The following is a 23,533-nucleotide window of genomic DNA, read 5'->3' as shown; positions in this document are numbered from 1 at the left end:
CATATTATAACGCAATAATAATGATTTAGCGAACGGAAGCAGTATCAGAGGACCCTGTTGTTACTCAGTGTATCACAGGCGAGGGGTGTTCAACCCAAACAGTGTGTCTGTCTGAGATCCACACAATACTCAATATACAGGTTTACCATGCAAGTACAGCATATTAAATATGGCTCTTAGAAATATTTGACGTGATCGCATGCATTACACTTGATGCCTTGGGTTTCATGGTCCGTCCCCCAATTGTGAGAGACACCTGCACCCCAACACGCACGTCTGTTTTCGGAACAAGTTGCAGGTGTATCCCTGCGATTAATTACATAATTGGATAAGCGTGTCTAATCAGCTAACCTAATCATTTTAACGATTAACGCAGCCGCGGGTTTTCTCTCGGAAACAGTCTAATAAAACACCGTATGCCATGCACGTAGCGTAGCTGTAGGGCACAAAACTCCACATCCCGTCGCTACGCCACATATCACGTGATTGTCTACGACACGCTCGTCCCCATCTAAGCGGCGGGTGCGCGCGTTGAAGGGCGCGTCCGTGTGAGTCAAGTGTGTGAGAGCTAGAGAGACCCGCATCACCGCTCATTCAATTCCTCCTTACACGCCGACTAACACAGAGACGCCGCGATGGTATGTCTGCATTTGTTCGTATTTAAAAACTAGTACATACAAGCGTATTGTGAACATTTCAGCGATCGTATTTTATTTTACTTTATTTTCTGTTTCTGCACATGGATTATTTGGTGAAGATTTTCTCCTTAGTCTGGGGTGACACCATTCTTAGCCGTGTCCGGTAGCGCTGTTAGCCTGTTAGCTTCATCATTCAGCCTGACTTAGTCATTTTCTTTAAATGTTGGAATTCGATAGGCCATCCGTTGCCGACATCAATCTATTTTTAGTTTGGAATTTAATTTTATTTAATCCTGCATTCAAATTATTTCGTGTGAACATGGATGCATGCAGTGAAAATGACAAAAAAAAACGACCCCAAAACAACTGGCGCCATTTCCTCGACCAGTCCGTTATTTCCGTAAATTGAGGCCCTAGCCAAGGCCGGTCTGGCGCCGCTGAGATTTTTTCGATTCATTCAGCATTCTTCTCGGGCCTTAACTCGAACATCGCAAGGAATGGAAGGCTATGGGAAGTCGAAGCCTCTGGCAGCGTGCCTCAGTGATTCGGACGGAGAAGGAAGGCCGTCACTGCATGTGCTAATGCTAACAGGCTAACGGTCCTTTGTCTGAACGTGGGCATCCAGCGCATTATAAAGAGGGGAGGAAAAATGGTCCCGCTTATGCGTTTATTGGAGCAAATAATTAACCGACTCGTTTGATTATCTTAATGATATGGTTAATGGTTTTCTTCATGGTTTTTGAGTTTAGATGGCCAGCACATGCACCGACCCGCAGTCTGTGGCCCCACCCTAATTACTGATGCGCGCACGAGCTGGCCTTTATTTCCTCATCGCTAACGGGATTGGAAACGGTGTACAGACTGCCTCAGTCACGCGTCGAAGTAGATTTAAAAAAATATATGTTTTTTTTTTTTTCCCCCCTTAGACGTTGACTTGTTTGACACGCACGAGGAAACATGACGTTTCTTCCTGTCTGGGGCCCGCTTTATTTTTGGCTGGGTTTCAGGTCCGCAAATGTCGGACATTTCGCCAGTATTTTAGTGATGTTGGGTGTCTGAACACTGCAGTCGGGCCTTGTGAAGGAGTAGCGTTAGCTGTGAGTCTCATTACAGACTAAACTGAGAAGGCCGGAACTTCCTCTCCGGTTTGCAAATTCGGTCTAGAAGTGTGCGTCGCTAAAAATAATCAAAAACGCCACCGGGTTTAAGTAAGGGGTAGTAAAACGAGGATATTTTTTATTTTATTTTTTTAGCAGTCGGGTTCTCCTCCCCAATATTCAATCACGTATCATCGCGTTTTAGAATCCGGTTTGGACAGGCTTTGTCTGCCATTTCAAACGCGTGTGTCGGGTCCTGTGTCGTAGACGTGTCGACTTCCCGTCGTTGATCTGATGTGCGTGTGTTAAGTGCAGTTGTCTTTATGGAGCTGCACACATTGTGCTTGTTGCATTTAGGCCTCCGTCAGGTTTCCTGTAATCTCAGTTTTACTTTCAGGTGTGTAATACACCGTGAGAACTTTGGCCTTCTAATTATGGCCTTTTGTGAGATGGAAGTTGTATGTGAGTAGGGAATGTATGTAATTTGTATGCATGTAGCATTCTACTTTTGGTTATTCTCCAGAGTGGCTGCTTTTTATAAATAAATTGCTTACATAACTTGGTCTCCGGCTGTGGTTTGTTGCAAATGTAAAGCCTTTTCTTTATGACCCCGAGCAAATCCATCCACACCCTTTTATACACACTTCCGTGTTGTGGCTCACTATTGCAGCACATTCATAGTAGCAGATTTATGAATCTTGGCATATGAATTTCTTGAATTTTATTCTGCAGTAATAGAGACCACTGGTTATTGCATAGTTCCTGTTGGATTAGTGTCTGATTGTCTCAGTATTAAATAGGCTTGGTTTACAGTACAGAATTTGATTGTGGGAATTCAACTTCTTGAAATGTGTACTGCAGCCGGTCTGTTCCTCCTGTATGGACGTAATGGAAATCAGAAGACAGGACCAAGTTTATATGCAGTGACTTCAGCTGTCTGAATTTTACAGTAGTGTCATTGTTTGCCTTGCTTGTGTAGCTTTTTCAAACTGTGTGGCAGCGATGACGTTTTTATATTCCTTTGAGGTATTCTTAGTAGTTGAACGTTAGTCAAAACCTGTTGGTGCGTGATGGCACAGTAGTCAAACTGTGTTCCTGTTCTTCAGTTTGTCATTTAAACAGGGTGTGGGACTTGCCTTTCCTTGAGTCGTACCACACCTGATCTGTAGAGCTTCTGTTCTTGATGCATAGAGCCTCCTCATGTTTCTCCTGTCAGGGTTTTTACACCGCCTGACGTAGCAGATTGAGTCAGCCAGGTAGTTGCAAAAGGTTTGGTTTTCGGTGTCCCAGCTGCTTACCACATAATGCTCACTTTATTATTCTTACAGAGGCATGCATGTTCATATGCTGGATTTTGCTTAGGGATCAATAAAGTATGTTCCCACCTGGTCTCTGCATTCAGAAAACCTGTGTGCTAATGGAGATACAACTTGGTATGTTTGTGTGTAGGCCTCCGGAGTTACAGTCAACGACTCTGTGCTGACTATCTTCAATGATATGAAAGTGCGCAAGGCACAGACCAGTGAAGATGAACGAAAGAAGAGGAAGAAGGCTGTGTTGTTCTGCCTGAGTGATGACAATAAACAAATCATTGTGGAAGAGGGTCGTGAGATCCTGGTTGGCGATGAGGGAGACCCTTTCCTGGCGTTCGTCAAGATGCTGCCCCCTAATGACTGCCGTTATGCTCTGTATGATGCCACGTACGAGACCAAGGAGACCAAGAAGGAGGACCTGGTATTTATCTTTTGGTAAGGGAAGCTTGATACTTTTGCAGCTAGTAAGTAGAGAATGTTTTAAGTCAATTTTAAATGGAGTGGTGTAGTGGCTAATCTGTGGTATTTTTACCTCTAGGGCCCCAGAAAATGCTCCACTCAAGAGCAAGATGATCTATGCCAGCTCCAAGGATGCAATCAAGAAAAAGTTTCCAGGTGAGAATGAGGTGTAAATTTATTATGTGCGGACCTGCCTATTTGTACATTTCTGCAGTGTGTTGTGGTGGAACAAGTTGTTTCCCACAGGTTTTGTTTTATAGGGCTAAAGATATGTGCAATACAGTGACATCTTTTTATTTTTTTAAAAGCATAAGCTAGGTGATAAACTGAATTTTATTTGAATTTAAACCTACTATAAAGACATGACTTAAAACAGAGTGCAGATTTATGTTAGTTTTTGGTTTTGTGTGACCAGTAATGTGTGCATTTAGTTCTGCATTTTTGCATGGTCATTCCCATATTCTGGGAATGTACAACAGTGGTTGTGTTTAAATCGGTCCAGTGCCGTGTTGCTGCACATCTGCCCTGCTTTAGTTTTAAGGATAAGTTCTTCACCAAAAAAACACTTTAAATGGGCAAAGCCACAAGTCTAAACTTGGTTAAGTTTCTAAAACTTGCCAAAAATATTACTAAAATAAGTTTAATATGAGCAAATGCTGTCTTTATAAAAATTGTTAAATGAAAACCAGAGGTTTGAGTCGGCCATGTTGATTGAATGCTGAGTCAACTGAGAGCTGAGAATTACTGTTGCTAGTCATCCTTCCAAAATTTACCTATATATAATGCAGTGGAAATAAACTGCACCTTGGCTCATTGTTCAGCACTTTGGTTCTAGCACAGTAATTTTCTTAAATCATGAACTGAGGTTATGCAGGTCTGTTTGAGGTATTCTACGTCAAGCACTTGTGCCTTTTCTCAAGCACATGTGCCTTTGCATGACTTGCTTGGTATTGTACAGAAATAGTTTAATACACACATGTAATCAAATTAAGTGTGATTCCTATTAGAGATTTAAGTTTGGGCACTTTCTTTAACACAGGTATCAAGCACGAGTGGCAAGTGAACGGCTTGGAGGACATCAAGGACCGAAAGACGCTTGCTGAGAAGCTTGGTGGTGCTTCAGTCATCAGCCTTGAAGGAAAGCCTCTTTGTGATTGAGGCCGATAATTGGGTGGGATAGAGCTGTATAGCTGTTCATTTCAACATGGATAGGGCAAGGGCACATGATGGTGATGCTGGGGGTGGGCTGTAGTGGGTGGGGTGGGGGGGAAAGTGACAGTTTCCAAACTCCACACAAAAATTGGCTGTCATTCCATTTCACACGTACCAGGAACAAAATTGTAAAACAAAGGCTATTACTGTGCATGTGTGCAGGCAGGTTTTGTTCTTTTCTGGTTCCTTTAGATTGCTTGAGAAGGATAAGGCAGAACAGCAACCATTACAGTTAAACTATTGCATCTGCAAAATACTGTTCACATTTATACAATGAATTTCTTTTTTTTTATTTTTGCCAAACTATCTTTCCTTTAAGTATGTGTAGGTGATTAGGTGTAGTACAAAACTTACCCCATAAGTGATTGCATAAGATGCACCAAGATGTATTTGGGAACATGCATATTTTTCCATTCCCTCTTCCCTTGTTTTACAGTTCCAAATGTTTTAATGATTCCAGCTCTTATTTGCAAATGTTTTGAAATCTGATTCTAAAGTATGGCACTTGTCAGAATATTCACATTCCTTAAAAGCAAACATTCTAGATTAAATGGGAAAAGATTGAATTGAAGGAAAGGTGAGGAGCAATGCATTAGGACAACCTGTGTACAGAGTTCGAAGAATGTTGCATAGTGGATGTTTTGTATCGTCTCCTTATCTCTAATAAAAAAAAAGCACTAAACATCTGATTTGAGAATTTGTTCTGTTTAAACTTTTTATTTATTTTTTTTAAATATGGGGTTCTCTGAAATGTAAAAGGTGATATATGGAACGATTGATGGTTGCCTTCCTTGTAAACACAAAATATAAAACCCCTTCATGTGATCAAAGGCAACCATATCGGGCTTAAGTCTGTGGTATCTTATAACTTTAGCTGACGTCTTAAACCAAGCACGTGATTTAATAATTTGCAGTTTTCATGTTTAATTGACTTGCTGACCTCGTGATTTAACTGCTTCACTTCCTCAGTGATTGACCAGCTGCCTAGCAGTCACATTGTGACGTTTCTAAAGAATTATTAGGTGGTCCACTAGAGGGCAGTCAAGCACTGACCGTTTAAACATCCGTCCACTTTCAGTGCTCTCGAGATGGTGTAGTAATCACAGCAAGCAGTGCACGTGCCTGGCAGTGCGAGGAATAATCAGGTCCCATTTTGGAATTCCTAATTAAAAGACCCCAGTCAATTTGTTTTGATGTGTATGACTAGTTCTGCAGTGTCCTAAAGCACAAAGGTTTCATTTCACTCATGACTTGACCAGTTTCCTGTAGGGTCAGCAAATTGACCACACATTTGGCTGCTTGCTGTGATTATGGTGTAAACAAGAAGGGTATTTATTTATTTTTATTTAAAGTTAATTAACTTTCATTCTATGGCTCGGCTGAATATTTTTGATGGTTTAAACTTGGTGGTTTTAAAAAGCTTCCCTTGACGATGTGTGCTTGTTAATGTAGAACTGTCGCTGTATCTACTTCTGCATTCTTACTCATTTACTAATTTATACCTTGCTCCTGTCAAATAAAGAATTTGATGCTGAACAAGTCATTTAAAAACATTCCTTACAGAAAGTTGAGATTTTAACTGTTTAACATAGGAACCTTTAATTATACCAAACTTCTGGGCCAGTAGGCTTGCTTGGGGGATAAAAAAAAATTGAAATGTGAACTGGACATTGGGCGTTGGCAAAGAGGAACCAGAGAGTTTCTTTTTAAGTTATACACATTTAGAGGAGAAATAATTCCATTAGTATTTACTGTGTAGAGTGAAACTGAACAAGCCTTTTTTTAATTGTGTGATAAACTACATGCAGACAGACTTGATCACTGTTTCACAAAAACATGACCGTATTTAATGTGATGCATACTTTTTTCTGATTGGAGATCAGAATGCCCTTTGCTCTTGTAAGAATTTTACTTGGAGTTGTTCGGTAAGGCGTTAACCATGTACAGCATCTGTATTGTAATACAAACTAGTGTAAAAATGTATGCATTCATTTAGAGTTGAGTCTTTGGTACGGTCATCGTAGTTGAGCTCTCAAAAACAAACAGCAAGGCAACTCAAAAGCTCATTGGTGCCAACCAGATTAGTTTCAGTTTAGCACCTCTTCCACAGAGCATATAACCTCAATAGCTGTATAGCTGAGCTCAGCCTCCTCTTGCGTCAAGGCCAGACTGCAGGCTATTGTTGGGCTGACTGGTCAGCAGCAGCTCCTAATTCAAGAGCTGTGTTACATCAGGGCCAAGACGTGAAATGAAAAAAGTCTAGTCCACCCAATTTTAATTTATAACATTGTATATTTATTTGTTGGGCTGGATGATAAACCTTAAATTAAATATCTCTGCTCTGTGGATATTATGACTACTTCATATTGACATAATATACTTCTTAGAATTAAATAATCTGAACATGTAACAAGCGTATCTAATTCATTTCGTTTTGCAGAGAAATCTACAGCAACGGGTTTATGCGAAAACATCCTCTTTTTGACCACAAGGGGGAGCCAGACGTCTGTGTACGCCATTACAAAACGTTTAATTTAATAAAAAAAATTCTTATCCCCATGGGACTTTGTGCTTTGTGGATTATGGTATGGCAAAACAGAGGCAACTATTTAAGATGGGTATCTTTTTGTTTATTAAAATAGAAGCATTTTTATAGAAATAAAAATCAAAAAAATATATTCATCAATGTGTCCACCTGCTCTGCAAACAAGCAAGCCATGTTTATGTTACATGCATTTTCTTGCTAAAGCTGTTGAAGTCTGAATTCTACAAAATGTATTCAGGAAAATCACAGAGGCTTAGATGCTTAGTGTAACATTGATCAGCTGTTTCTATACACACAAATTAAATCCACTTATTAAACACACATTTAGCTCACTCGTACATTCATCTCAATACTCCAGCATCATCATGATAAGCAGTGTTAAAGTGCCCCAGTTACCTCAACATAAGAAACAGGTTAATATATCTGAAAAGACTACACCAGGTTATAATTGTGAGGATTACAGTCCAGAATGCTTTCCCCCAGGCTCAGCTGTGAGGATTCAGGTATTTGCTTTCTCGCACTTGGTTAGTCATATTATTGCAAGCGTGCCTTTCCACGGTTATACTATCAAAGTTCTCAAAAGTACTTGTGATTAGTGTAAGGTACAGCCTTAACAAAACCAGGGCACAAATTGCTCCATTTTTAAAAAAAATCAATCTTACTGATTGAAACAAACTTCATGCAGCTGGTTATCCAAAGAACCTGCAACAATTTACCATTGGTCCTCTGTATGCTGCTAGTACTATAGACTGAAATAAGACAACGTAGGCTTACTACTTTTACTACTACTACTATTTTGTGGCCAGAGTGCACATTATTTCATGAGTTTTTGAGTTCATGAGTATTTTACAGATTATTACAGAATGACCATGTTAACATGCAAACATAATAAGCTTTGAATGACTTCTTTTGGAGGAAAATGTCATCTTATCATCAATAATGGACAATAAAAGTTTTGTGACCTTAGTCACACTTTTCAGCATTTGGGAATTGCTTTGTATTCCTGGGGAAGGATCGTTGCTAAAACAAGAAATGCACACATTCATTTTTAAAGCAAATCCATTATTTGGTGGAAAGTTTACAGACACCTGACAATCACATCCATAGTTGAAAGCACAATTGCATGGGATGCTTTTTAAATTTAAATGTCTCTTCACATGACCTAAGGATGTGGCATGGCGTTGTAGTGATTAGCAATGTGGTCTCGAACCTCCAGGGCCAAGGGTTCGATTCCCACATCGGGTCTGTGTGTGTGGAGTTTGCATGTTCTCCCCATGCTTGGTGGGTTTTCTCCACACACTCCAAAGACATGCAAATGAGGCTAATTGGTGTTCCCAATTTGCCCGTTGTGTATGTGCCCTGTCCAGGGTGTATCCTGCCTTACTAAACATCAAGGCCTGGCTTTTTTTTTAACGCATTTGTGGATAAATAGTCAAATCCCCACAGCCATGCCCCAATATTTATTTTAAAAGCCTTCCCAGAAGAGTTAACATTGTTATAATAGCAAAGATAAGTACATAATGTGGTAAGGAATGTAAACGCATATGGGTGTGGTTGTCGGGTGTGCACAAAATCTTGGCCATATAATTTACATATATATTACCTGTACCTATCCTTCAACTTAAATTTTGAGCCATTTACCCTTTTTGCACTGTGAACCAAATACATCTGACAGTAAATGACATCAGAAAAAAAATGTGTACATGACTATTATACTTTTACGACTAGCGATTATTAAATGTAAAATTTTTATTTGAATGTTTTAAGTATAAAAAGATTGATGACCCAAGGTTCTGCTGATAGAGGCTTTTAAAACAAATCCATGCCAGTTATATTGATTGTTATTATCGATATCTGAGAGAGGTACACATTTTATATCAGTACTGACTTGGCTTAATGCAAGTGTACAATTCCTTAACCCCATCTCATTTCTCAGAAGTTCTAATCAAATTATCTAAGATAAATATATTAAAATGGAGAAGCAACAGTGTTTTACTTGTTTAAATAAATATCCAATGTAATCCAAATATGATATTTGATCCAATTTGGATTAACTAAAACTTTGACAATCAAATCATTGATAGACTCTTTCAAAAATTTTGAGTTGACTAATTTCTTTGTCTATAAAAGGACCGACTGTAAAAGCGCATGTTTGTGGATGTTTTCCTTTTCCTCTGTCTTCTCGTGCTTATCTAAATCAGTCATGACTGCAGTCTGCTCTGTTTCCATGCACCCAGTAACAAATCTGAGCAAATTTCAGCGGTGTGAAACGGACGGCGACATTGTAGTCACGGTTCTCGCCATTGATCTCCAACCACTGGTGTCCAGAAAAGATACCAATCACCTTACGCTCCCAGCGCTCCAGAGCATTGTCCCACACACGGCCATACACTCCAGAGCCACTGGCCCCAGGTCTCGCATCACAATGCTGGTAGATTAGATCATTACTTTCATCTTCTACGGGACAGAAACGATACACAAGCTCTCCGGGCCTATCACTGTCAAATCCGGAGAAATGAATGCGCTTTCCAGCCAAATCGTTGGCAGAAGGGGCCACGGCAAGACGCATAAAGGGGTGGCGATGTGGCCAACGCAGCTCCAGAAGGGCATAGTCATAATCCATACTGACATCTTGGGGGCCTTGTATCCAGCCTTTAGGCACACGAGTCCGTCGCACCCTCACCCAGCGCACCAAGGGCTTTTTCACATCTTCTTTGGTGCTATTATTCGAGGGTGGGATGATAAAGCCAACTCTAAGCTTGCGTGCACCTTTTACATAGTCTTTTCCATCATGTACACAATGGGCGGCGGTCAACACATGTTGTTGGGATACCAGAACACCAGTGCAGCCTGTTGAGATGCGTACAGCTGTGGAGAAGGGATAGTCCAACAGGAAACGGTCGCCGCGAATGTTAAAGCGTCCATCCGCGCCATAGATTTGCCTCCTTGTTCTTTTGTGAGGGAAAGATGGGATTTTCTGCTTCCTCTTGATGAATCGTGCAGGAGCGACATTGCTGTCGGCATCTTTATCTTCCAGATCAACATTGGTTAGTGTACGTGAGCCATCGGAATACAGTGTTTCGAAACCCAGCAGCTCAGTTAGATGTTCTTTGTCAATGTCTTCTACCTTGTGGTAGCAGCTGGCATTGCAGTGGGTGGTAAAGTCCAGCTGGGTCTTTGCACTGAAGTGGGAGCGAGAGAGAGCCAAAGGGGTATGAGGCACCAAAGAGGGGACGTGCGACAAGAAGGTGGTCGACACAGAAGACTTACACAGGAGAAATAAGAGGAGCTGACCAGCAAAACAGAAATGTGCTACACCCAATCTCCAGTAATTTGCCATGGCTGAGCTTGAAGGAACCTGAAATCAGAGCAAGACCTGTAACTTACAACATAAACACAGCAATTTATCAGTTCACACAGTTTTTTAAAAAGATTTGTTTCTATATGCTAAATTTCTACAATGCTTTATTGATAAATACATTCTTAAAATATAAAAGGTTATCTCTAGAAACCAAAAGTGTACTTTAGTTGTCTTAAGATTTGAAATTACTGGAGCTGGATTAAGAACAACACATTTTCAAAACCTGGAAGGATAGTACTGAACTGCCAACTATGTAAGAAATATTGTCAAAAATAAATGATGGCACAGGTATGTTCCAGGACATAAATTTTGAGAGTTCTAGGAGCATGAGAAATCATTTTCACACATGAACTGTGTGCTGTAATCAAAGCTAAAGGTGACTTTTGGCCAGGCAGTGTATATGCATGGCATACTTTAACACCACATTTTGAGTGAAACACAAGCCCCCAGTCATGTCAGATTAACATTATAGTAGGTAAAGGGGAAATGCACTGACTCATGTTTAGACAAGGCTACAGTCATCTACACACTAAACACAAAAAGCGTTCCAAAGATTTTATAATGTTGTGTCAGGAACATAATAATTATTTTTTTGTTTTTAAAACATATTTATAAATTTTTTGTTTTTTTCCTTTTATGGTAATAATGGCTAGTGGCTTATTAACTTCAAGAGCAGACAATCTGTCAGTGTTCTCCTAAATGGTTTCTAACCTGAACTACTGAAATGTGAAAGAAACTAAGATTTCACTTCCACTTTAAAACTTATCCTGCAAATGGTTCAATTCTTATACCTGTGGAGACAATCTATTTAGATTGCAGTAAGTTGTGAAACTTACTAGTAGAGTGATAGTCCATCATCTACAGCTGGGTAAGACAGTGGATCATTGAGAACCATCCTATGTTCAAAGGATGACCCGATTAGCCGTCTAGTCTCAGTAATATGTACTTTGTATCATTCACAAGATGTGATATAACATATAACACGAGAATAGTAATGAGTCATCAAACACCATTAAAAGGAGATGTGATCAACTGTTATATTCATTACAAATAGTTTCAGTATATTGTATTTAAAACTGGAGTGGGAGGGTTTGTTGTAGGAATAGTATAAATGATTTAGTCTACAGAGTTATTACCTTTGAATCTTTAAATTAAAAAAATTGGGTGTAGAAGTATTGAATACTGTTATACCACTAAAATCTACTGAAATTGCTGGGGGGGGGAGGGTTTGCGAATAAATATACCTCCAGAGTAATGAAAAAAAACAGCTCAAAACATTTTACACCCCCCCCCCCCCACTATCTATCTATCCATCTAGAGATGGATAACGTTTTTGACAATAGTGGTAAATTTCTTATATATATATATATATATATATATATATATATATATATAGAGAGAGAGAGAGAGAGAGAGAGAGAGAGAGAGAGAGATTATTCTTTTGAAAGTTATTCTTTTTGACTCAGAGGAATCCTGATTGTGCTTTATAATCTTCAGACGTATCAATACGAAATGGTTTAATTGTAAGAACACTCAATGGTGTAGGGATGTCCTCACACGTTACACTCCTACTCTACACGACGTGTCGTTTGGGCCATATTTGACCTCTGTGTCCCGCCTCCCTGAAAATCCCAGAGAACAACCTGTTTCCCATCACCCAAAACTCCCCTCGTCTTTTGTTATGTTTCACATGCTGAATGGGTGTCCTGCCATCATTCCCCACGCCTAACGCGTCTTAGTAAACTCAAGGAAAATACAGCGTGTTTACTCAGCTTCAATAGCACTGAGGCTGTACAAACCAAAAACGCGCTACGTGCAAATGCCCAAGCAGATAGTTTCAATGAGAAGACGGTCTCCTCGGCAGTGGCAGCCCTTTCCCAGGCTAGCAAAGTAAAGCCGTTTAAACTCACAGCCTGAACACATTCATCATAATAATGGTGAATTATAATAATTATAATTATAATAATAATTATTATTTAAAACGCACGCTAATCGCCGTTATTCTACTTTGCGCACAGGATTTGTATAAATACGCCATATTATACTGTTAGAAATAAATAGACAAACAATTACTTTAAATGAAAAGAACTCCACCTTGAAGAAACTTTCTATTCAACTCCAAATCACGTCTTCGTCTTCAAGTGCACCGGCTGTCCGAGCTCCGGAGTTTCCTCCCATTTCGTCTCCACTTAAACGCCACAGAGTTTCCACAGTGTAATACCTCCACGGTGTAATACCTCCACGGTAACCGCGACACAGAGTCCGCGCGCGCGCCTGTCCGTTAGTCTCTTTATTTATTTCATTCTATCTGCACTCAGGTCCCGTGAGATGGAGTGTGTTCTCGAAGAAACGCAAGACAGCGTGAATTGCCTCCTGAAGTCTCTCCTGCCAAATAAGCAGACATGAGCCTGGTGCTGCAGTTTAACCTCGTGGTCCTAGCGCCGCGGTGTGTGTGTGTGTGTGTGTGTGTGTGCCAATTTCGTCGTAGTCCAGACTACACACAGACAGACTAGCAAGGAGTAAACATACAGCCACAGTTCCACGATGAAATGTATACACCAAAAAGAAAGTGTTGCTATTATTATAACTAGTAATACTATTTGTTTTCATCTTTTCAGATTAGATAATATACATCTTGTGTTCATGCTTAAAAGTGAAAATTCCAAAGAAATTTCTAATTTTCAAAAAGGTTTGATTGTTCCTGAGACAAATGGCTAGGAATCTTGAAATACCCCTATCATTACCAAAGTTATAGATCAATTTAAAGACATGGGTAAAACAGCAACAGGGTCATGACCTGGTTGACCTGGGTCTTCTAAAAGATGTCTTCGTGCTGTTTGAAGATCTATTGAGAACAATCATCTTATTCTCATGCCCAGGCAGGATAATGCTGCTGAAGGAAAGTCAACAATGCATTAATATGTAATCCTCACTTGCTTAACAAATTGGTGCATACATTCTTTCCCAGCAAATTTTGGGCACAAGGCAGGTTACACCCTGGACAGGGTACCAATCCATCGCAGGGCACACACGCTACGATCAATTTGGGAACAGCAATTAGCATGTCTTTGGACTGTCGGGAAAAACCCGAGTACATGGAGGAAACCAATCAAGCACAGGGAGAAAATGCAAACTCTACACACACAGACCTAAAGCAGGATCGAACCCTGGAGGTGCGAGGCCACGGTGCTAACCACTATGCCATCATGCCGCCTTGGTACATACATTTTATTAAAAATCTATGGGTGTAGCATGTCTGGGTATGGGAAGTGTACATAAAAAAAAAACTACTCATTTACTCATACGCCACTGATCATAAGTTGAGCTTGACAGTCTTGGTAGGATGTGCTGCATGATAACAAAGTTCTGGCAGTGTCAGAGTGACCTCAGGTAGAACCCTTGCCACCATTTACCAGTTGCAGGATAACATAGAATTATGTGAAGCTCACAGGACAGCTATAAATATGGAGGTTTAAATGAAAACAAATGCTCAGGCTAATGCACAAAGCAACATTACCACAAGCTCACTTTGAGCATGTTTCTGGTTATAAAATAATATAAAATAATCTGAGATCTATTATTATAGTATAATACTTCATAGAATTCAGCCAAGATTTTCCTTTTTTCTTTTTTAAAGAATCATCTCATCTTGTGTCCCAAATAATAATCCTTATTCCTGCTGAAGTCTCAGTGGGAAAACATTGGAAATCAGCTCTTAGATTACACTTTTCTAACAAAAAAGATGTTTAAGGCAATGCATGAAAAAAAGGACTTTCCTGAGATTAACACACAAAGTAAAAAATATAGGCCCTGAACATCAACACAATAGAATCAAGTACGAGATTAGACTAAAATAATCAAATTTTTGCCACTGACAGTGGATGTTTTAAAGATTTATGCCACCATGAATTTTGTTGTTCCAAGAATATGTCATATAAAATTTTTTATGTGCTCCACTGCTATAGAAAGGCTTTCTAATATTACAATCAGCAGTCCACTGTGTTGTACTGTATATTAAACATTGTGAAAATAACGTTTGGATTAAGTGGTGGAGTTAAGCCAGCAGATAGAATGCGGCAATGATGCCATAAAGGGAGGTTAGTAAGGATGATTCGAAGGGGAATAAATTCTATGGCAGTTAAAAAGTATTGTCATGATCAAGGTTGGGTGCCTTTTATATAAGACTTCTAAGGGGCCCAGGATCACTAGCAGTTCCCCTTCATTGTGCAAATAAAAAAGCTAGACACATTTTTAAAGAGACCACATGGAACACATTTTGGAAGACATCAAATGGCATTTTTCCTGAATTCATTTGGGTTAAAAGTCTTATGTGACATATGACACACATATATTATTTTATTAATATATCAATGTGTTCAAGAAATGCAGTCAGAAGAATTGTTAAATAGGATGAAATTTACTTTCAGTAACAAAAAAAGAAGCTTTTTAAAATTAGCTTCTTCTGTCACGTGCTACCCAGATGCACCACCATTTTGGAAATGATGTTATGAATAGACAGATTCACAGATTGTCACATGATTGCCACCAAAAAATGTTCACTATATTTTACATAGGGACTTCTTGAGTTAAAGTCAAGGATAAGCCTGAATAAGAACCTCTAAAGTGTTTGTGACATGTGTGTCACCATGGGTTGTTTAATGTATTTGGTCTGTGCCTAACTTGGAAATCTTTTCAGAAATACATGTATCTGGGCATGTCATTTCATTTGCTTCTTGATCCATTACACACATTTAAACAAGTATAAATCTCTGGCCTTGTCTTCCACAACATACACTACATGTCCAAAAGATTGTAGACACTTGACCATAAGGGGAACTTATTTTTTTTTAATCCTGTTCTAGATTTAGTCCTCTTTTGCTATTATAAATACTTCTACTCATATGGAAAGGCTTTTGACTATATTTTGGAGTTTTGGAGTACTCAACAGGCAGGGTTGTTGAGTGAGGAGGCCTGGAGTGCAGTAAAAGTTTCAGTTCATCTCAAAGGTTTTCAGTGAGGCTGAAATCCATACACACACAAAAAAATCCTTTGCAACTGTGTTTGACTGATGGTACTTAGTTAGTAACCTTGTAACCCAGTGTAAGGATCTATCCAATGACAGAAACTTCAAAGCACTTTTGTAAGTCGCTCTGGATATGAGCGTCTGCCAAATTCTGTCTATACAATTGTGTGCTTCAAAATTTGTGACAATAGCCTGGGAAAGATGCACTTGGGTGTAATGATCAGATGCTCACAAACATTTGTCCTATATAATGTAAGAACGTACATACAATTTGACAGAGAAATGCCAATTATATACTTTCTTATTTTTTAAAAACAGGTTTAGTTGTGATTAGATGTGATAGAACAGACAACCCTGTATGTCTAAGCTAAAGTGCCTAAGCTAAATAGTGAGTATTCAGTCTCAGAGGAATTATTAGAGAATTAATACAGGATCTAGGAAGCACATGATCTGTAATGTGGGAGATTTCTTTTCTTGAATTTTCTTGATTTTTATTTAAAGATCTGTGAATTTAACCATGTTAAAGCATTATAACAAGTAAAAACACTGCACTTGTGGTGGTATTCGCGTAAGTGCAAATGTGTAAGGCCACAGCACAGCTTGGAGCAGTGATAGGATCGTTTAACAGCCTGTGGGTCACTGTGGGTTAGCAACATGTGCTCAGTTTGTGTTGGCAATGAGTGCTCTGATATCTTATAGTTAGATATTTTCAGGCATGTTTTTTTCTAACATCGCCAGGTTTTTCCCCTTTGCTTTGCAGCACAAGTTCTTTTAAACCATTGACATTTATCATACCATGTCACAGTTTATTATTAAAAATTGAGGTGTGCTCAAGGAGCTCAAATCTTCCAGTCGGCAGGAATGCACCACCTTGGACCATCCCCAGCGCTATGTACAGTGGAGCTCTTATTCTTGACCTGTCCTAGGCTGTGGGAGGGGCGAAGGGTGAAGAAAGAGCTCACAATGAGTAGGGAACTCTGATAATGTGTGCCCCTTTCCCCCTGAAAGCCACTCTTTTATCACCTGCAGGTTCAGATATGAAGCCTAGGCTTTAGTATCTCTTTCTGGTTCTAAAGGTCCTCTCTCTCACTGTTATTTAGGCAAATAAAATAAAAACCTTTTTCAAAAAGAATATAAGGAGAAAATGTGTTTACCTACTATAAATGTGTGCTTATTGTATTAGCCTTAGCGTCATAAATCATTTGATATTTCAAAAAGATGAAACTACCCTTATTGTGCAACTGGATAAAACAACAGGCATGTTAAATAGTAATAAAAAAAAACTTGCAATGAAAAGTACAGGCTAAATCTATGCATTGACTGAGCGAGCATACCTTAAATTGCAAAGGAAATGCTTCTACAATCAAACACAAGTTTGGACTTGTGTGCATGAGTTCTGAATTCTCAGTTTAATATGCATTACAGGTGAACTATGTTTCATGGGACTTGTCATAGAATATAAAATAGTATCACAAAATTACATAGTTTTATAGACTTTCTATTTCTATATATTAAATAAGACCACAAATCTACTGTATACAGAACCATGCTGTTGGTCAGGTGATCATACTGATATACATACCTCCACTTTTAAATGAAACATTGTGAAGAGTAAACAGCCAGAATATTTGGATTGCCATTAACCCTCTAAGAAAAGGGGAACTGTTTAAGTAAAGGGCTTTCACTGCACTCTGTAATCTGTTAATTGGCCTCAGATTAAAGTGAATGAAATGAACTACCAGCAGTAGAAAAAATCTTTTGGAACAATAAGCACTGAGCCTGACCCTCTCTCGCTCTGTACACTGTCACTCATGGACTCAGGAATGTGAGGCTTCTAGTTACGGCAGGAGACCTGAGCTGTGAACCCAAACAATGTCCCCTTTCTTCACCCTTCCATTTTATGCCTTCTTTTTTTTTTATCATCCTTTTAATTTTTTATTAGTCTCCATGTGTTTTACACCAAAGGGCTCCTTGTCTTGCCTTAAGACCATGTTCTCTGATTATTTCTTCTATTAGTTTCTTCCTAAAAATGTCACATTGCCCCTCTTTTCCACCACACACATGCCCATACACACGCACAGTTTCTCTACAGCGCAGCTGTCCTACCAGCAAATTATTATGATTTTCTTTTCATCACTTTTCCTTTGTTATCCTGTAATCTTCCTGCTCTAGAGGTGCATAAATGGTTATTTTTATTTTGTGTGATTTAATGCCATAACTGTCTAGGATATGTGAATCTAGAACTACCATTTAATTCAATGTACATGAAACAAAGTTTATTGAATGTGAAAAACAACCAAGCAGAAATGTAATATATGGACTTACACTACTGTTCAAAAGTTTGGGGTCACTTGCAAATTTCTTTGTTTTTGTTTAGTGATTTATTTTCTACATTCTACAACAATACTGGGGATTTCAAAACTATAAAATAACACATATGGGATTAGGTAATTATGTAACAACAAGAAAAACAACAGTTAGTTGTTATTTTAAGACACAGAGGTCAGCCTTTCTGTAATAGTTCCTGCAAGAACAGTATTGTCAAGTGCATTTGCAAAATCCTTCAAGCACCATAATGAAACTGGCTCTCATAAAGACCATCCTAGGAGGCGAGACCAAAACCTACCTCTGCTGCAGACGAGAAGTTCATTTAGAGTTATCAGCCTGAAAAATGACCAATCAACAGCACCACAGATTAGAGGCGGTATGAAGTCTTTATAGAGCATAAGTAGCAGAAACATCTCAATATCAACTGTTCAAAGGAGATTAATGCATTTTTTGGATGCCTTTAGCATTCCTTTACAATGTAGAAAGAAATAAAAATCAGGAACCATCATGGAGTTAGAAAGTGACCCCAAACTTTTGAACGGTAGTGTATTTGTCCATATATGTCCATAAATCACTGTATCACTATACACTGTATAGTCATATATATTAAGAATTTCTATAAATGGTGTATATATGCCCTTCAATGTCAAAATTATTTGTTACTCATACATCTAACTATAGGGAAAAAACATACAGCACTGTATATTGCTTCCATCTCAACAAATCATTTTTAACCAGGTGGTTCCAGTGTAGTTTATACTTAATTAAGCAGCTGTATGACCAAAAGAAAACCACTTGTTAGTAAGGTTAGTGAGTAAAAAATGTAATGAAAAAAGATCATTCCAAATAGTGAAAGGTTAATCTGGGATCACAAGGAATCATTTCCTGAATTATCCGCCATATTGTGTTCCATAATCAAAGCTGAAGAGGTTAAATGAAATATTTGTCTGTGTGACTTTTGGCCAGGCAGTGTAGTAAACTATATCTTCCAGTTATGGTAGCCATAGGATAGAAAACATATTGCACTACTGCATGACTCACTGTGAAAACATTTTTACTGTCTAACCACAGTGCTTAGCAAGCCTGACATTACATTACTCCTTTCCTACAAAAAGATATCAGTTTTTCCGTTAAGCGCTTTTTATAATCATAGCCAGTTTAAACTGCAGGAACGTTTTGTCATTCATGTAATACAGCAACTTGTGCAAACTTATAGTTCTTTGTGCAACTGATCAACTAAACAATATACTTTATTCATAACTGAGCAAATATTTGCTTCAGTTTGGTGTTTGTTTCTGGGAGTTGTGTTTGTAACTTCTTTATATATCCTTTGAGGGCATATGCATATTTAAAGTACTGCATATTTTTCATACACTCAAGTAATGGATTATGTAAATAATAGCTGTCTTTATGTAACTAGCTAGCTGTCTTAAAATGATTGTTTCTATAAATTATGGACTTTTCTACAGTGAAGTATACAGTAAAACAGTGTAAAACAGTGGTGGGGTAATTAACCAGCATGGGTTTATGATGTCTAGCCAGGGGGTCCATGGGGGTCCAAGTTCAGACCTCATGTATTCTAACAGTGGAAAGAAAAAATAAACTCCATAGTTCAGTAAATTTTAATGATGTCATTTAATTGAATACATATTGGTGGGGTCATGTGCAATTTATTTTACAGTTAAAGGGGTCACTGGCTACAAAACATTTGAGAACACTGTCATTTTTATTTGCACCATACTACTTTTAGCTCCCTTTATTTTGTTATGGGTTTCTGTGTGAGTTTCACTTCAGCATTTTAAGCAAACTGTGTTAATTTTTGACTGTGAATAATATTGCAATCCCTTCAGAGAAATATAAATAGGCTTCCAAAAAAAAAAAAAAAACAGCTGAACAAACAACTATTACATTGTGATACAGGCAGATTAATGAACATAGTGGGGATAATAATTCTGTGCAATTCTACATGGGGCTCAGGCAACACATTTATTCTAGATAGGAAACAAGAGGGTTACTGTAATTTGGTGCAGGTAAACAGCTTTTTGATCTGAATCCTATTATAGCACTACAAGCTAAAATTTTCTTCAGCTAAAAGAGATGAAGTACATTCAAGGAAATTGTGTAACAGTTTGACACTATAAATGCTGGAAAATGCCAAGATATTTTCCAAATGACATCAAGGCAATACTGAGATTTTAACAGGTCAAAAGGGCCAAAATTAAAGACTACAAGACTAAGATTGCACTTAATTCAGGCACACAGCCCTGTTTTGTCTTGGCTTTCTTGGAACATTCTTTATGGTTTATTAAACTATTTTAGGAACAAAAATGCTGACAGTGCTGCACTAAGCAGATAGCAGTAAAGAAGCAAAAACAGTCAGAGTAGTAGGAAGTGAAAAAAAAAGAATCCTTTTAAAATATATATAATAAAAAGATCCTAACATAAAAAAAATTACAGTCAAATGTTTGAGCACACCTTCTCATCCAGGGTCTTTCCCTAAAACAATGCATCGGAACTATGCAATAATCTCCTTTAAACAGTTGATATTGAGATGTGCCTGCTACTTATGATCTGTAAAGCCTTCATAACGACTCTAATCCTGCTGAGTTGCTGTAAATTGGTGATTTTTAAGGCTGGTAACTCTAAATAATCTTCTCTTCTGCAGCAGAGGTCGGTTTTAGTCTTGCTTTACTATGATGGTCCTTATGAGAGCCAGTTTCATTATGGTGCTTGATGGGTTTTGCAAATGCACTTGACAATACTGTTCTTGCAAGAACTATTCCAGAAAGGCTGACCTTCATGTCTTAAAATAACAACTAACTGTTTTTGTTGTGGTTCTTACTTAAATACTTGTGTAGTTAACTACTTGCTATATGTTTTATTTTATAATTTTGAAAAAATTCAGCATTGTTCTAAAATATAAAAAATAACCCTAAATTGGTGTTCAAACTTTAGACTGGTCCTGTACACACAGTCATGGTCAAAAGTTAGTACCCTTCTTTTGATTCCATGTTTTTGTTTTTTTTCATAAAAACCGAATTTAAAAAATCATCTGATCATAGAGAGTGTTATTATTAGGCAAATACAACCTCAGATGAACAACACCATATAACTCTTTCACTGTGCAATTATTTATTTAGTAATTAGTATTTAGCATTTATTAATTAGAAGAAGACTGAACAAGTATGGTTTCTTTGGAAGGAATGCCAGAAGAAAAACTCTTCTGTCTAAAAAGAACACAGAAGCATGACTAACATTTGCAAAACTGCATCTGAACAAACCACAAGACTTTTGGAACTAATACTTATAAACAGATGAGACCAAAGTGGAGTTTGGCCTTAGTGTCGTGTTTGACAAACACGACACTGGGCATTATGGTCATTTTGGTTTCTAAAAGTAGAAACACCTTATACCCACTGTCAAGCACGGGGTCAGGGGTAGCTCAGTGGTTAAGGCATTGGACTACGGTTCGGAAGATCCCAGGTTCAAACCCCACAACCACCAAGTTGCCACTGTTGGGCCCTTGAGCAAGGCCCTTAACCCTCAATTGCTCAGATGTATAATGAGATAAAATTGTAAGTCGCTCTGGATAAGAGCGTCTGCCAAATGCCTAAATGTAAATGTAAGCACGCAGTGCAGGGGTAAGAATTTGGGCATGTTTTGTGGCCACAGGACCTGGGCATCTTACAGTCAATAGGTCAACCATGAAAGTGAGGCCATCTTAACAACAGTTAAATGACAGATAAAGCTTGGTCAAAATAATTTCATGCAACAGGTCAAATAAATATATAAATATATTGCAATACATATTCTGTCATCATGCCGAAGATGTTACTCTGTTCCTGTCAAATTAAGAAAATTAAACAACTGAGGAGAAAAAAGTAGAACTCATAGCTTTGTTTAATACTGAAAGTAAGAGCATTTTCACACACACAATGCAAAGAGAACTCAATGGTTTGGGACTGAACAGCTTTGTAGTTCTTACAAACCACTTATCAGTGAGTCTAATTGGAATTGGTTAGGGAGCATAAAGAATGGACTGTGGAACATTGGAAAAGGCTCTTTTTGGCTTAGGAGTCCAGACTTACCCTGTTCCAGAGCGACAGGTGTATCAGGGTAAGGGTAATGCACCCATCAATCCCCACCCATACAAGCCTGTGGGGGCAGTGTTATGATCTGCGATTGCTTGGATTGATCAAGTCTAGATTCAGCAATGTTATGTGCCCAAAAATAAGTCAGTTGACTCGATGTAAAAAGGTTTTTTTCTTCCCTGATTACTCGGGCATATTTCAATATAAAAGTGCCAGGATTCATTGGGAAAAGTGGTTCTGGGAGCATGATACATCATTTTCACACATGGATTGGCCACCACAGATTCCAGACTTGAAGCCCATTAAAAATATTTTGAATGTGCTGGAGAAGACTTCACACAGAGTTTCCCATCATCAATAAAAGATCTTGGAGAAAAATTATATGAAATTATGGGACTGTAATAAATGTTGTGACATTGCATAAGATTATTAAACAATGCCAAGGCAAATGCATGCTGTATCAAAGCAAAAGGTGATCAAACAAAATATAATTTAATTCAATTCAATTCAATTTTATTTGTATAGCGCTTTTAGCAATTGTCATTGCCGCAAAGCAGCTTTACACAATCAAAAGAATTACTTAAGTTTTTATGAAATGTAAATGTGTATGAATCAAAATGGTCAGATAGTCCCTGGTGAGCAAGCCGAGGGCGACAGTGGCAAGGAAAAACTCCCTGAGATGGTAATAGGAAGAAACCTTGAGAGAAACAAGAATCAACAGGGAACCCATCCTCATTTGGGTAAAACAGAAATCAGTAAATGATCTGCATTTATACAGTGTGTTAGGTGAATATAAGGATTTATAGTTTTTTTGCTCGTGTGTGTATATATATATATATATATATATATATATATATATATATATATATATATATATATATATATATATAAAAAGTTCATATACTGTATATATTTATAAGTATATCTGTACTGTATAATAATACTGTATATATTTTTATAGTATATCACATAAAATGTGCCTTTGAGTATAATTCACTCATACTGGCCGCTGGATGATCAAGATGGTGCCTCATGAACTCTCAGGGGATTTGAGAAATAGAATTGTTACTCTCCACAAAGAAAGGTTAGGCTACAAGAAGATCAGTAACACCCTGAAACTGAGATACAGTACACTGGCCAGAGTCATACAGGTTTTCCAAGACTCGAAAGGGTCGATCAAAGAAGTTCATCCTTGTGCAGACCTATGAGTGCTGCCAGCATTGCTTTATAGGTTGCAGAATGGGGAGGTCAGCTTTTCAGTGCTCAGACCATATGCCGAACAATGCAACATGTTGGTCTGCATGGCTGTCATCCCCAGAAGGAAACCTTTTCTAAAGCTGGCTCAAAAGAAAGCCATCAAACAGTTTGCTTAAAAAAACCTGTTCAAGAGCATGACATACAGTACTGGAACCACATCCTGTAGTCTAATGAGATAAACTTGTTTGGGTCAGATGGTGTTCAGTGGA

At 38.3% G+C, this 23,533-nt stretch overlaps 2 protein-coding genes across 3 annotated transcripts; one reads left to right on the top strand and one right to left on the bottom strand.

Annotated features, from left to right (window-relative positions):
- Positions 1-479: 479 nt before the first annotated feature.
- On the top strand, positions 480-5,401 carry cfl1 (cofilin 1). Its single transcript, XM_053505101.1, has 4 exons — positions 480-638; positions 3,185-3,483; positions 3,587-3,663; positions 4,547-5,401. Exons 1-4 carry the CDS (start codon positions 636-638, stop codon positions 4,663-4,665), a joined length of 498 nt encoding a protein of 165 aa, XP_053361076.1. The 5' UTR covers positions 480-635; the 3' UTR covers positions 4,666-5,401.
- A 1,926-nt stretch (positions 5,402-7,327) lies between these two features.
- LOC128532372 (serine protease 23) lies at positions 7,328-13,038 on the bottom strand. Of its 2 annotated transcripts, none has more exons than XM_053506645.1 (2): positions 12,699-13,038; positions 7,328-10,622 (listed from the first exon to the last, which is right to left on the bottom strand). In XM_053506645.1, exon 2 carries the CDS (start codon positions 10,602-10,604, stop codon positions 9,462-9,464), a length of 1,143 nt encoding a protein of 380 aa, XP_053362620.1. In that variant the 5' UTR covers positions 10,605-10,622; positions 12,699-13,038; the 3' UTR covers positions 7,328-9,461. The 2 variants fall into 2 exon arrangements, with proteins under 2 accessions (XP_053362620.1, XP_053362619.1); XM_053506644.1 differs by having other exon boundaries at positions 12,720-13,038.
- Positions 13,039-23,533: the final 10,495 nt, after the last annotated feature.

Source organism: Clarias gariepinus, chromosome 10, assembly GCF_024256425.1.
Source record: "Clarias gariepinus isolate MV-2021 ecotype Netherlands chromosome 10, CGAR_prim_01v2, whole genome shotgun sequence".
Lineage (NCBI taxonomy): Eukaryota > Metazoa > Chordata > Actinopteri > Siluriformes > Clariidae > Clarias > Clarias gariepinus.
The sequence above is the reverse complement of the archived record's forward strand: the minus strand, read 5'-3'. Positions and strand labels throughout refer to the sequence as shown.